Source organism: Schistocerca americana, chromosome 4 (assembly GCF_021461395.2).
Source record: "Schistocerca americana isolate TAMUIC-IGC-003095 chromosome 4, iqSchAmer2.1, whole genome shotgun sequence".
In the NCBI taxonomy this organism is placed as follows: Eukaryota; Metazoa; Arthropoda; class Insecta; order Orthoptera; family Acrididae; genus Schistocerca; species Schistocerca americana.
In genome coordinates this window covers 623,000,902-623,015,090 of record NC_060122.1, presented here as the reverse complement: position 1 = coordinate 623,015,090, position 14,189 = coordinate 623,000,902, and the positions used below count along the sequence as shown (strand labels likewise).

Genomic DNA, 14,189 nt, shown 5'->3' with positions numbered 1-14,189 from the left:
CTGCAGCTGTCTGAATACCTTGACTTATACGAGGTGCTACAGTAAAGTAATGAGACTGATTTTCCTTGCAAGATGTGGCACCCCTGCAGGCTTGCATAAGCACTATATCTATGACCTTCGTCTATATGTTGCTTCTAGTCCAAGCAGCACATCGATGCAACTACTCAGTCGTTAGTTGTGCTGTAATAAGTTAACACGTGTTTGTGTCTCTCGTCACGGAAATGGAACGACATAATATTGCGCAACGGTATGCCATTTCTTTTTGAGTCAAATTGGGTGAAAACGCGACGAAAACTTACGGTAACCTTCAGAAGGCTTTAGGAGCGGAGGTCACATCAAGAGCTGAAGTTTTCCATTGGCATAAAATGTTTAGTGAAGCCAGAACGAATGTTGAAGATGAAGAATGCAGTGGACGACCATGAATCTCACGGACGGATGTCAACTTGGCCAGGGTGCGTGAACTCGTACGATCTGATCGAAGATTATCTATGAAAAATGATTGGAGGAGAACCGAACATCAATCGAGAAATGGTTCGTCTAATAATAACTGAAGATCTTGGTATGAGAAAGATTTGTGCAAAAATGGTCCCCAAAAATTTCGCACCACAACAGCGAGAAACACGGAAAAATGCGGCAGCCGATCTATTAGCGCAAACGGAAATCAATCCAAAATTGTTGAGGCGTGTAATCACTGGTGATGAAAGTTGGTTTTTATCAGTACGATCCAGAGAAAAAACACCGTTGTTCGCAACGGTGCTCAAAGGGATCACCCAGACCAAAAAAATGCTCTCATGTCAAAGTCAAAAGTGAAATGCATGCTTGTGTGCTTCTTTGATTCCAAGGGAATCGTTCATAAAGAGTGGGTGCCTCGTGGACAAACAGTTAACCAACATTACTAAAAAGAAATTTTATAAAGACTTCATAAAAGAGTTCTTCGCGTCCGTGTCAACATTGCTGATAATTTGATTCTGCATCACGATAATGCGCTATTCCATACTGCTCTGTAAGTAGCCTCAAAACAAATTTCATTACTACCACAGCCAGCTTATTCACCAGATACCGCTCCATGCGACTTTTGTTCTATTTCCAAGAGTCATAACGGCCGCCAAGGGACACCGTTTTCAAACAGCACAAGATGTCCAAAAAGCTGTGACGAGGGTCTTGGAGGATATTACAGAAGATGAGTTCCAGAAATGTTACCATCAATGGCAGAAGCGCTGGAAAAAATGTGTGCAATTTGAAGGGAACTACTTTCAAGGAGACAACACTAAACTTGACTAAAACGGTAAGCAAAATTTTTTTTCACATCAGTCTCATTAATTTATTGTCGCACCTAGTATTGTTGCTGCCACAAACGCAAGGATCACTATGCACACTGGGCACCTGAAGAGCTCTGTTAGAGAGCAGCATAACTCGTGAACACGCTACCGCACATAGTAAAGATGATATCTGACGACGACCTCTCACATTCTGAATTGCAGCATTGGAAACACGTGTTCAGAGAGAATACTTATAGCGAGCGATACCTTCAAAGCACTTTAAGATGTCATCGACGGAGTACAGCTTGTCAATCGGCTGAAGAGGCCAAGCCGGCTGCTTTTCTACGAACTGTGAGCCATCAGCAGCAAATTAGGACATGGGCTGCAGAGACACGGACCGAGACCACTGTTGTGGCCCGTCCCCGTGATAGGAGGTATGCCGCGCCCTGTTGAAGACGAGATAGCTCTTCGTATACCCTGCGTCGCTTGCGAATGCGGCAACATTTATATACGTCAATCTATTCGCTCAGCTCCAAAGCGTTGCGCATGACCCCAAGCGACTGTTAAACAAAGGAGTTGGCCAAGTTGGCCATAGATGGGCGTTGTCTGGAAAACGGGCACAAAATGCAGTTTGAAAACACGAGGGTCTTGGTTCGTGGATCAACATATTGGGATTCCGGTAGAAAGGAGGCTACTGAGATCAGAATAAATAGCAACAATATTCACAGGGACCAGCAGCGCTCACTTAGAATACATGGGGCGGTTGTTGGATACCGACAGAAAGCAAAGACGGATGCCTGACGCTTGTAGCGAAGCGGTAGTGGCAGTTTCAAATGTGCCACTTCACTCGGTTTCGCGGCGGACCAGAGCTGCTAAGAGCTGCCCAACTCGCGCTCTACAAACACGTCCTTCTCTTATTCTAGCCAGAGGCTGCACTCGTGCCTACATAAGCAGGAAGCCTTACCGGCACCGGTGGTCAGTGGTTTTTACTCGTAACGGCGTTAGCGGTGATAGCCAACGAAGGCTGGAGTATTTTATTCGAAATGGCGGGGCCTGAAAACCGAGAAAATTTTTTTCAATATTTTGGTTGACGCTAGTCATTTGTTGCTAGATGACCGCTTGATAAGCAGACCACCGCTTAGCAGTAAACAGATTTTAGTGAAGCAAGTCGCAAATCGTTTGCAGTTCATTTTTAAAAATTACTACAGGACCGCTCTCAAGGCAATAGTTACCATCTCCACCGGCAGGAACTGAAATTTTCCGTGACGTCAGCCCTGTAGAATTAAGGGAGGTCATCACTATATACGAGCCACAGATCAATCTCAGCAGTTCCTGACGATGAAAGTGACTAATACCTTCGAGTACTTAAGTTTCTACTCAAAATAGACGGGGCTTGTTCACTGAGAAAACCTTATACCTGGATTCCGTTGCTGAAAACTCCGAAGTCGGTTCTTAGCACGTATTACGACGTCTATAAAATTCTATAAAATAAGTCTATAAACCTGATTACTGATTGTACATAAACAGTAACAGACTAATACCAATTAATTACTGTTTCACAGAATGGTGCAGCTGAGAGACGAAAAGCAGCAGATGCCAGACGATTTCCAAAATGAACTCTGCAAGTGGTCCCTTGAGTGTAAGTAGTTTCTGAAACACAAATATTCCAGACCTTCCCGTCCAATTGGCAACTTTTCATGAGACAGCTTCAAACCACATCATTCTATACATTTCACATAGATTACTCGATCTTATTTTTCGGCTGTATCAATGAAGGTAAAACATGTGGTAAATTTTCATTGACGCAACGCAACTTATAAGTTTACTTAGGCAGCAGTTGTGAGACGTTGTTACTCGATGTGCGTCCTACCGAGACGGCGAGAACACATCAATTAAAAGAGTTTTGCATTCTCAGTTTTGGTGGGTGCAGCTCAGTTACAACCGTGCGGCGAGATATTTGTTGAGATTACGACACTGTACCTCTTACAGTAGCAGGGGCGTACGGATCTTGCATTTCACCACGGCCTAACAGGTCACCTGATCTCACGCTATGCGTGCGTTCTTTTTCTTATGAGATTGGGGGGGGGGGGGAGGCGGAGGAGAGAGTGAGGTTCCCCTTCCAAAAACTTTGGTTGAAGTGCGACACCACACAGCACCAGCGGTAGCTGCAGCGATTTCAGTAACTCCCGAGAGGATCGCAAAAATCTGAGACAAGTTTCACTGACTTCTGTACGTTTGTATAGTGGGAACACAATTTCTTTTATGAATGGTAAGCGAATACCTTGATCCTAAAACACCCTCTAATGCTTCAGAGCACTCTGCCACGGTATTTCTTCCCACTTTCCTATCACCTTTCAGTTAGTTCAGGGATATGCTGCGATGTACTGAAATCGTTGAGATCAAAGCGCTCATTGTGCGTTGCGTTCCTTGCGAGGAGGTCCGCGCACCCTGTATATCTGGACTGTTGGTAGCTGACGGTGCACTTGCCAAGTCAGATAAGATCAAGATGTCATTCAACAAATAGACTGGTGATATTTCGGTGGACTGTCATCTGGCCATCTTTTGGGTGACTGGTAAGGTTTTTGGGTACGAAAACAGACAGAGTAGATATAGATGAAAAAATGATACTTCATTATTAACTGTGTGACTAGAATTCAGAGGCTGCTAAATCTGTAGTATGGTTAGGACGTTACGGTAACTTCTACTGCAGATCCGCCCCCTTTTCGAGATGCAGTGCATTTTTGGCTATAATCGCAATGTCGTGTTGGAAGATGATACTTCTACAATCCAAGCCTCTTTGTTTTTCGTGAACTTAATCCAGAAGACTTGCGTAAGCTTCCGCAGACATTGCCTCCATGAATCAAGAGCATTAATGGGAAGCAACATCTTACTTTCAAGGCATAATGTTATTTTGCAAAAACAGACATAATGTCTTACGAGATAACAACAATCAGTGATTTTATAATGTTACTTAAAATCCGTCTTGATTGCAAATTTTTTTATTATTCATATGACCGGTTTCGGTTCATTCAGAACCATCTTCAGATCTGATATTTCAGTTACAGGAGTAACCCGTCCAAATCCAGCAACTTTCACATGTCATGTGGAAATATTTAGAGCTGTGGTTACTATCTATGTGTCTGAATAGATGTTACTCTGCAGAGCAGTGACACACATTAAACCCTAATTTGCTTCAATCATTTATTTTCGTTCCTAATCAACCCTAGTTGGGAATGATTATCTCCTAGAGTGTCACTGATAGTTACTCATCACGTAAGAATACAATCACACGCAAAATATCATGTAAAAATTAATTACAGAACAAATACAAACAAAGTAAGCCGCTTCAGCACTTGTGCAGAAAATAAAATGTAAAATACTCATCACTACACGCATTTACTCGTACTTGCGACGCCACTTTAAAGCGCTGTAAGTTACGCAACGCAGTGACATTTTAGAACACGAAACACAAAAGCTAAGAGGAAAGAAAGAAAGAAACACACACATTCACACATTCGTGTCAGGACGAACGTACATCTGTTAAGTCACAACGATCACACAAACTGAAGTACATGGCACAGCAATTTCAACGAACAATGTCAACTACCTATGTCCAAAGAAATGTCCAAAAACAGTTCGTAATTCAAATAAAACCTGTCCATATTTATTGCAACGTCTTTCTGTTTAATATGTGGATCGATTCAGAGCCAATAAACAAGTGGACAGATCTTTAGTAAGTGGCTTTAAACAAATACGTACGGAGTAGGCTTACAATATTTTTTGGGCCCATCCCAGGACATATTTCCGTATCATTCTGGGTCTAGCCAGGAATTATCTTTGAAATCACATAAAATTCTTAAAAGAGTACTTAAACGTTAATCTATTTATTCAGTTGTATGTTTCACATGATTTTTATAAAAGACAGTTTGTTTGTCTTAATTACATAATACAGTTCACAACAAGAAATTTCTGAATTAATTTTAACATTTAGCGAATTTTGGACACTAGATAGTGAAAGCCTACTCTTTCCTGCAGACCAAATGCTCCAATACCTGAGAAAACTCACTCAACTTGAGTAGAGATCTCAAGCGAAGGCGTCGCAAACTGAACCATTGTAGGAATATTGCAACATGAAATATCAGCCTTTTGAGACATCTTAAAAATTTTCTTCTTCGTGCTTTACCGCTGCTGTTGATATCTCGAAGTGTCGGGTGTTCCGCCGGGTACCAGTGTTGGACGCACCGACCACAAGGATATCCAGAAGTGCACCCGACTTTCAAGGCATAATGTTGTAGCAGCTATGGGTGATAAATCAAAGGAACGGATAGATTAGTCAACGATCGACACATTGTGCAAGGCAATGGAAATGTTAAATTCAGTGTGTGTTCTTGCATTATCCTCTTTGGAACTGTAATTAAGAGGTGTTATGACAAAACGATTTATCATTATTTCACAATTCTGGCAAACATTCAAACTCCCTTCAGTAATCACCAAATCAGCCGAATGCAGTAACTCCCGACACCACGATTCCATCAGATGGAGAAGTATCAGTCTCGAGAACAGCAACTTCTTGTGACCTTTCACAACGTCGTCTATGGAAACGCCAGGACCCAAACTGAGACTCATCGCTAAAAACCACGCAATGGCACTCAGCGTCATAGTTCACTGTGACCCTATACCATATTGTCTACGGTACGAGGTCGGTGGGAAGCGGAAAATGGCATAATGAGATCTCAGAGAAGCTTTCAGTCATTTGTTCCCTTTGATTCGTGTTGACACACTGCCTGTAACCTCTGGGAGGGTTTTATTTGTTTTCTTCCGTCTATTTATAAGAGTGAGTCGACAAATATAACATCTTTTGGGGTGTAATCCTTCTGAAAGCAACCAACTCTACATTCCTTGCAACTCTGTTGTCCGGAGTCAACCTCGCTAGTACTCGTTCTACAGTCATTACGATACAGCCAACATTCTGTGCGCTCTGTCGGTATGATGTTCCCGTCTTCCGCGTGCCAATGACAACAATTTTCTCAAAGTTAGAAACATGCCGATAAGCTGCACTTGCACGTTCTTTAGGATTACTACGTTGCGATATTCACCTGAACCATTATTTTTTTGTATGTCCATGCTTTTGCCTGGAGGTCTTGGGGATCACGGCCTTTCACTACCAACTACCTAGAGAAACTTTCTTGCAACTCCAATCAGTTTGCAGTTGATGATTGGCGTGTTGGCATCACGGTTACAGATAGTCTGCGTAAACCAGTTATGTTGGCCACTGATGCAGCGTATATATGGTCCATGATAACCCCTCCAGCATCAAGTAAGGAGCACTGAAGCGGCGAAACTGATAGCTACGCAATAAATAAGATCATAAGGATGGCTGTAGGCGCTTCATTTTCTTACAGTAACCATTATGTACTCTCACTGTTCTTCATCTGCATGGATGCCTTTTCATGTGCCGAAGATGCTGAAAGTAAGCTAGTATAAGCAACAAATACTGATCACGGCAAACATGGTGTATATTATACTTTGTTTGATAAAAATGTTCATGTTTTAACCTTTACCTTTCCGTCGGTGTATTAATTGCTTACAAAGCTTTTCGGACAAATACTCTATCTTTGATTCAACATTCTTATGATATACAACTTGTAAGATTACAGTTATTAAATAGAAAGATTTACGCAGCAGACTTTGAAGTCAGCGCATCCACAGCATGGACGTATCATTCTGAAAAGACAAGACCGCTTTAGATGTAAGTCCTTTATTTACAGGTACGGATGGTTTCACAGCATTTTAGCTTCATCATCAAAATGAGATCTGTACCAAGTGATAGGCAAAGACTGATGTAAGCAAGAAAATATAACTAAATTGAAAATGAATATACTCACAAAATCAAGTCATGTACCGATCGAGAGAAGAGAATGGCATGACCAAGCGTTTATCGTTGGCAAATTTTTAGATAAATAGCGGACGTCAAGTATAAAATAACACCTAACGCCCCCGTGATACCTAGAAAGGACGAAAGCTACTAAAAGGATTTCGTAATAGGACAGTGTCAGGTAGGAAAAATTAGCATAAAATCCGCCCACCATGAGTAACAGTATCTGGTGAGGTAGCGCGGTCCCCGTATGCCGAAACTGTGATCACATCATTGACCGTAAATAATCATCTACGGTATAATGTGAAATTTGAGCAGCTACTGCTCCCTCATTTGCCTAAAATGGATTGAAAAACATACTGGAAAAGACGCAGTTATTCAATCTTGAATTGCAGTAATCCCCAAAATATTCAGTATAAAACTATTTAAGAGCTTAGCACGAGACTGGCATGAAGTGAAACGGGGCTGAATATCGTGTCGTACATGAACAGTTCAATTGGCAGAAAGTAACATTGCGAAACCAGATGTCAAGAGGCTGAAGAAGGCAAAAAGGCATTATTCTTAAAAATTCCTTGCAGGGTGATATACAACACACCATAAAACTTAAAAATGCAAATCAGGATACGTGAGGCAAGCATGAGTATCACAGAATACCTTACCTTGGCAGAATTTCCGAACACTTCGGTAGACGACTGCACCCCAGTAACATCAAACCAGCTTACCTTATTCTCACAAGCGTGGTCCAGGTGTGGAAGCCAAGATTAAAACAACTCTCCTACATTGTAACTGGCGCCATGGCTGTCCAATGAGACATACCGACGAGAAGGGTAGAAGTTTTGAAGTAAAATCCAAAGAGAACCATAATGTGGGCAATTAGAAATCGCCCTTAAGTTCGCACCTGACAACACACTCATACTGTTAGTAGCAATGAGTTTTTCGTCCTTTTTACTGAATTTTAAATCAAGCACGATTTCTGTAAACCGCATCACGTTAGTCTAGATCCTGGCTTTTATTAAGTCTTTTTGTAAATTATCATTGTATGTCATATTTAAGAACTTTTAATTCCTGCTGTCTTGAATCTACTTTGGAACCATGCTTTGCTTTTCGGTGGAGAACTTTGGCACCAATAACAGTTTTTACGAACTCACATTCGTTTTAATACATCGTAATTCATTCTCCAGCCTTCCCATCAGCTCAGGTACTATTCTATTTGTTCAGTTATCTGCGGGTGCGCATGTGCCCTCCACATTAAACTTCTCTCCAAGTCTCTATCTGGCATTTTCGCAGTTGCGGTTTGACGCACTGCCTATTAGTACACCATCAAGCATGCGCTTGCTGTGGGTAAGTTCAGCCTCCTGTCATCTGGCTTCTCAGTGCGTTGCTTTCTGCAGATTGAGCTGTTTAGGTAAGAAACGATATTCAGCCCCATTTCATTTCATGTCAGTTTCGTACTAAGCTTTAAAATAATTTGTACTAGTCTTTCTGAGGAACTGACTGACTGGGCCTCTATCAGTATGTTTTTGAATCCATCTCAGGCAGATGAGGCACCGATAGTTGTTAAAATTTCAGATTATCCCGTAGATGATCATTTACGGTCTGTGCTACGATCGTTGTTTCGGTATATGGGGACCCCACTTGGTCACCAGATACTGTTACTCATTGTGAGTGGGATTTATTAGTATGTTACCTACGTGGCAGTCTCTCATTAGGAATTGCTTTGATCAGCTTTGTCCTCTATAGGTATCAACGGAGCGTTTCATTTTATTTTGTGTCTGACATCCGCTACTTAGTGAAAGAACTGTTGACGGTGACAGCTGGATCATTCCATTCTCTTATCTCTATGACTTGGTTTTGTACGGTCATCCTTTATACACTTTTCATTCTAGATATGTTTTCTTGCCTTATATGAGTCTTTGTCTATCACTCTGTACAGATTGCACCTGATGATGTAGCTAAAACGCTGTGAAACTGGTCATGGAGATAAATAAAGGACTTAACAGGAAAACTAGTCTTATCTTTTCAAAATGAAATATTGAAATTAAACTATTTCGGAATGCCGCTAAATTATTAGTTATGCTGAGGCCAGTGTCAGTAGTAACTGAAGCCACTGAAATCTCCACATTACTAATCGAAACTCGCGGCCCCGGATATCCTCGGCGAAAGAAGAGCACCGGCAGTTAATGTGGTTTTAGCGCCGTTGAGTCTGTCTTCTATAGCAAACTATCACACAAAGTGAATTTATGTGCATCTCAAGCCAATGCCTCATTTACCGTCATTGTAGAAGACTTATATTTAGATTCATGTCAATTCGGTACCTCCGCAGGTGAAGGCTGGCAATAGTGCAGTCAGCGTTCGCAGTACGAACTGTAGCAGATGATTTTATACCCAGTATGTAAAAAGTCTGGCGACGGCAGAAAGTGCGGTAGCGATGTGATGCCATCACTGTGTTGTGACGCTGGTCCTCCTCCACTGTGCAGCTGTGTCGTTGGTGGCTCTGGATTCACGCCTAGGCTGTCTAGAGCCCAACCTACCGGCGGATTCCGAGCCCCAGAAGATGATCGACGCGGTCCAGTTCATCTTGGACGCCACATTCAAGCTGGAGTTCCGGCTGTCGCCCTGGAAATTCATCAGCACGCCTACGTGGCGGCGTTACGTCAAGGCCCTCGACTTCTTCTACGTGTGAGTGCATCTCTACTGTGAGGCCATCAATACTTTTAAAAAATTATCATCAACTGTGCTGACAAAATTGCCGCTGAACAATACATGTAATTCACAAACTTAATTTCTTGACAAACGTGGAACTCCCACTCATTTATTTACATTTATGTTGAAACTGTAATGGCAACTTTGAGATATTCACCCCACACTAGAAATTAATTATCTGGTGACAGAGGTTTTAATAAATTCTGGTATGTGTCTCAACGAGTAAGTATCGGACTGCAAAATAGAAAATCTAGTATCCTGGAAGGCAAAGGTCCTGAGTTTGAGTCTCGGTCCGGCACACAGTTTTAATCTGCCAGGAAGTTGCGTCTGGTATCCTATAATCATGTGGTCCTTAATCAGACCTTCCACCTCCGGAAATTACTTGCGATAGTGAAAAACGCCAAGTTTCAGTGTGGTTCAGAGCCCATGATATGACAGCTCAAAGTTCAAGACAAGACAATGTCATACCAGTTACAATTGTGGCGCTGAAACCAAACACCAGGTTGACGACAGCCTTAAGTTTCTTTATTAATTTTAAACATTTGTACATGAGTGCAATTCTTAAAATTAATCTCAAAAGGAAGTATTGGAAGCACCAGATAAAAGAATGTCATGAAGAACATAAAAATTACTTTTGTTTCCTGAAAATACTTTTTCCAACAACTGCTAGAATGGTTACAGTTACACTTCTGAAATAATTAACATCTATCCCTGAGAACAAAGTATTAAAAAATGAAACAATAATATGTCAGTTTCATCAATAATAAAATCAGGGTCACTTTCCAGGTTGCTGATTATTACTTCGAAAAAATGGAACACTGACAAATAGTTATACAGATAGGTTTATTGATAGATGGGATCTCCAATGTTAGGCGGGTTAGTGCGGCACCTGTTGGACATGGCTGTCAAGTAGGGGAAGAAAGCCAATGTGCACTCCATATGCATTCCGAGTGGAGTCATTCAGACGTGGATCGGGTCCTTCTGGATGACATGAAGAGAACCGGGTGCAGTCAACTGCAGATGGTGTCACACGTCGGTACCAATGATGTGTGTCGCTTTTGATCCGAAGAGATTGTCTCTCATTTCGAGCGGCTATCAGAAGTCGTAAAGGCTGCCAGTCTGTCAGTGGAGCTCACCATTTGCCGCTTAGTCGACAAAACCGATTGAGGCCCTCTGTTACGAAGCCGAGTGGAGCGTCGAATCAGAGGTTCAGACGGTTCTGCGACCGTGTAGGCTGCAGATTCCTTGATTTGGGCCATAGGGTGGCTGGGTTTCGTGTTCCGCTAAATAGGTCAGGAGTCCTCTACACGCAGGAGGTGGCTGTCCGGGTAGCAGGGGTTGTGTGACGTGGACTGGGTGGTTTCATAGGTTGCGGGGTCTCTGAGAAACATAAAAACAGCTTCAGTTCAAACTATGCATGTCGAACACAGGAAGAAAGTAAATCCAGGGACCATGGATAGAGTAGTTGTAAATTTCGCAGCTGTGTTGGGAAGATACCAGAGTTCCAAGTGCTAATAGAAAGCACTGAAAGGTGGCTCAAGCCAGAGATAAGACCAGTCGAAATTTTTGCGAAAGACCAAAATGTGTTAAGAAAAGATAGGTTAAACACGGTTGGCGACGGCGTATTTGTTACAATTAAAAGTAGTTTATCTTGTAGCGAAACAGAAGTAGATAGTTCCGGTGAGTTAATACGAGTAGAGGTCATTTTTGGCAAACGGAATAAAATAATAATTGGATCCTTTCACCGATCTTCCAACTCAGACTGTACAATTGCTGAAAGGTTCAAACAAAACCTGAGTCAAATTTCAAACTCGCACCCGACACATACAGTTACTCTTGGTGGTGATTGTCATGTTTAAATCCGGAGTTACGTGTAAAACGTTGTCCGAAATTGCGCTAAACGAATTCTCTGAAAATTATCTCTAGCAGTTTGTTCATGGGCCCACTCGAATAGTAAACGGTTCTGTAAACACACTTGACCTCTTAGCAACAAATGATCCTGAGCTAATAACGAGCATCAAAACGGATACAAGGATTAGTAAAGCCAAGGATGTCGTAGCGAGACTGAACATTGTAACTCTCAAATCCTCCAAAAATATAAGAAAAATATATCTATTCAGAAGAGCAGGTAAAAATTCGCTTGATGTCTTCCTGAGAGGCAATCTCCACTCCTTCCAAATTAATAACAGAAGTGCAGATCAGATGTGGCTTGAATTCAGAGACAGGTTTATACCAAATAAATTAACAAACAATTAAACAATGTAGATGATCCCCCTTAGTACACAAAACAGGTCAGAACACTGTTGTACAAACAGCGAAAAAAGCATGCCAAATTTAAACGATCGGAACATCTCCAAGATTGGTGATCTTTTACAGAAACTCGAAATTTATCATGGATTTCAATGCGAGATGCTTATAATAGCTTCCACAACGAAACTTTGTCTCGAAACCTGGCAGAAAATCCAAAGGGATTCTGGTCGTATGTAAAGTATGTCAGCGGCATGACACAATCACTGTAGTGAAATTGCGTTCTGCGTGATAGGAATGGAAATATCTCTCGATGACAGTGCTGCTAAAGCAGAGCTACTGAACAGAGTCTATCCAAATTGCTTCAGCAAAGAAAACGACGTAAACATTCCAGAATCCGAATCAAGTACAACTGCCAACATGAGTAACTTAGAAGTAGATATCTTCGAAACAGTGAAGCAACATAAATCACTTAATCAAAGCAAGGCCTCCGGTCCAGACTGTATATCAGGTTCCTTTCAGCGTATGGTGATGCAATAGCTCCATACTTAACGACAACAGCTCGCTCGACGAGAGATCCGTATCCAAAAACTAGAAAAACTAGAAAGCTGCATAGGCCGCACCAACGTTCAAGAAAGGCAGTAGGCGTAATCCATTAGATTACGTGTCAGTATCATTAACGTCGATATGCAGCAGGATTTTGGAACTTATATTGTGTTCAAAGATTATGAATTACCTCGAAGAGAACGGTCAATTGACACACAGTCAACACGGATTTAGAAAACATCGCTGTTGTGAAACGCAAGTAGCTCTTTACTCACAGTGGTATTGACAAGGGATTTCAAATTGATTCTGTATTTCTAGATTTGCAGAAGGCTTTTGACAATGTACCTTACAAGCGGCTTGCAGTGAAATTGCGTTCTTATGAAAAATCGTCTCAATAATGTGACTGGATTCATGATTTCCAGTCAGAGAGGTCACAGTTCGTAGTAATTGACGGGAAGTCCTAGAGTAATCTATGGTGTTCCCCAAGGTAGTGTTATGGGCCCTCTGCTGCTCCCTATCCATATAAACGATTTAGTAGAGAGTCTGAGCAACCGTCTTAGGTTGTTTGTAGATGATTGTGTCGTTTATCGCCTATTAAAGTCATCTCTACGGTGCGATAATTGTCAATTGACTCTGAATAATGAAAAGAGTGAGGTCATCCACATGAGTGTCAAAAGGAATCTACTAAACGTCGATTAAAAGATAAATCATTCACATCTGAGGGCCGTAAATTGAACTAAATACCTAGGAAATACATTTACGAATAGCTGAATTGGAAAGAACACATAGAAATTATTCTGGGGAAGGCGAATCGGAGACCACGTTACTGGCAGAAGATGCAACAGATATACTAAAGAGAATCTGCATTATGTTTGTCCGTCCTATCTTGGAGCCCTGCTGCATGGTGTGGGATCCTTACTCCTTACCAGATAGGATTAACCGAGGAGGTCAACAAATTTCAAGGAAGAGCAGCACGTTTTACTATCGAGAAATACGGGAGAGATTGCCGCAATAATTGGGGCGAACGTCATTGAAACAGAGGCCTTTTTCCTTGCCGCCGGATCTCACGAAATTTCAGTCACCATCTTTATTCTCGAAATTCGAAAACATTTTGTAGGCGCCGACATCATAAAATAAGAGAAACCAGAGCTCGCATCATTGTGAAGGTGGTTAGATGAACACTTAGATGTGAATTGTAGAGTATCAACGTAGATTCAGATGAGTACAGGTGGGGATCAGTCATTAGGCAGCGCCGTCTTGGTGCGGGAGTCGTCAGCAAGCATTATAGAATGCAGCGGCTGCTGTGAGCGAGGCTCCAGTCTCGGCAAGCATCTGTCAACTGTGACTGACAAATGACTGCTCAGATCGGAAGTACCGAGCGACAGTCCATCATACGCGGAAGGGAACATCAGACATACCATTAAAGTGCCTGATGGTTCCAACGAAACTCAAGATGACAGAGAGAAAGCTGAAATGCTGGATTCGGTCAACTGGAATTGTTTCACACACACTACGAATATCTAGACCTTGAGATAGGTGATCGCTGACTCGACAATGAA

The 14,189-nt window shown here is 41.9% G+C and overlaps 1 protein-coding gene across 1 annotated transcript in view; it reads left to right on the top strand.

The window, feature by feature from the left end:
- The window catches only part of LOC124612346 (probable cytochrome P450 301a1, mitochondrial), a 228,441-nt gene that overhangs the window by 110,254 nt on the left and 103,998 nt on the right, over positions 1 to 14,189 (top strand). Inside the window, exons 6-7 of the mRNA XM_047140499.1 lie at positions 2,822 to 2,898; positions 9,612 to 9,813. Of these exons, the coding sequence (XP_046996455.1) occupies positions 2,822 to 2,898; positions 9,612 to 9,813 (279 nt within the window). The remainder of the gene's footprint in view (positions 1 to 2,821; positions 2,899 to 9,611; positions 9,814 to 14,189) is intronic.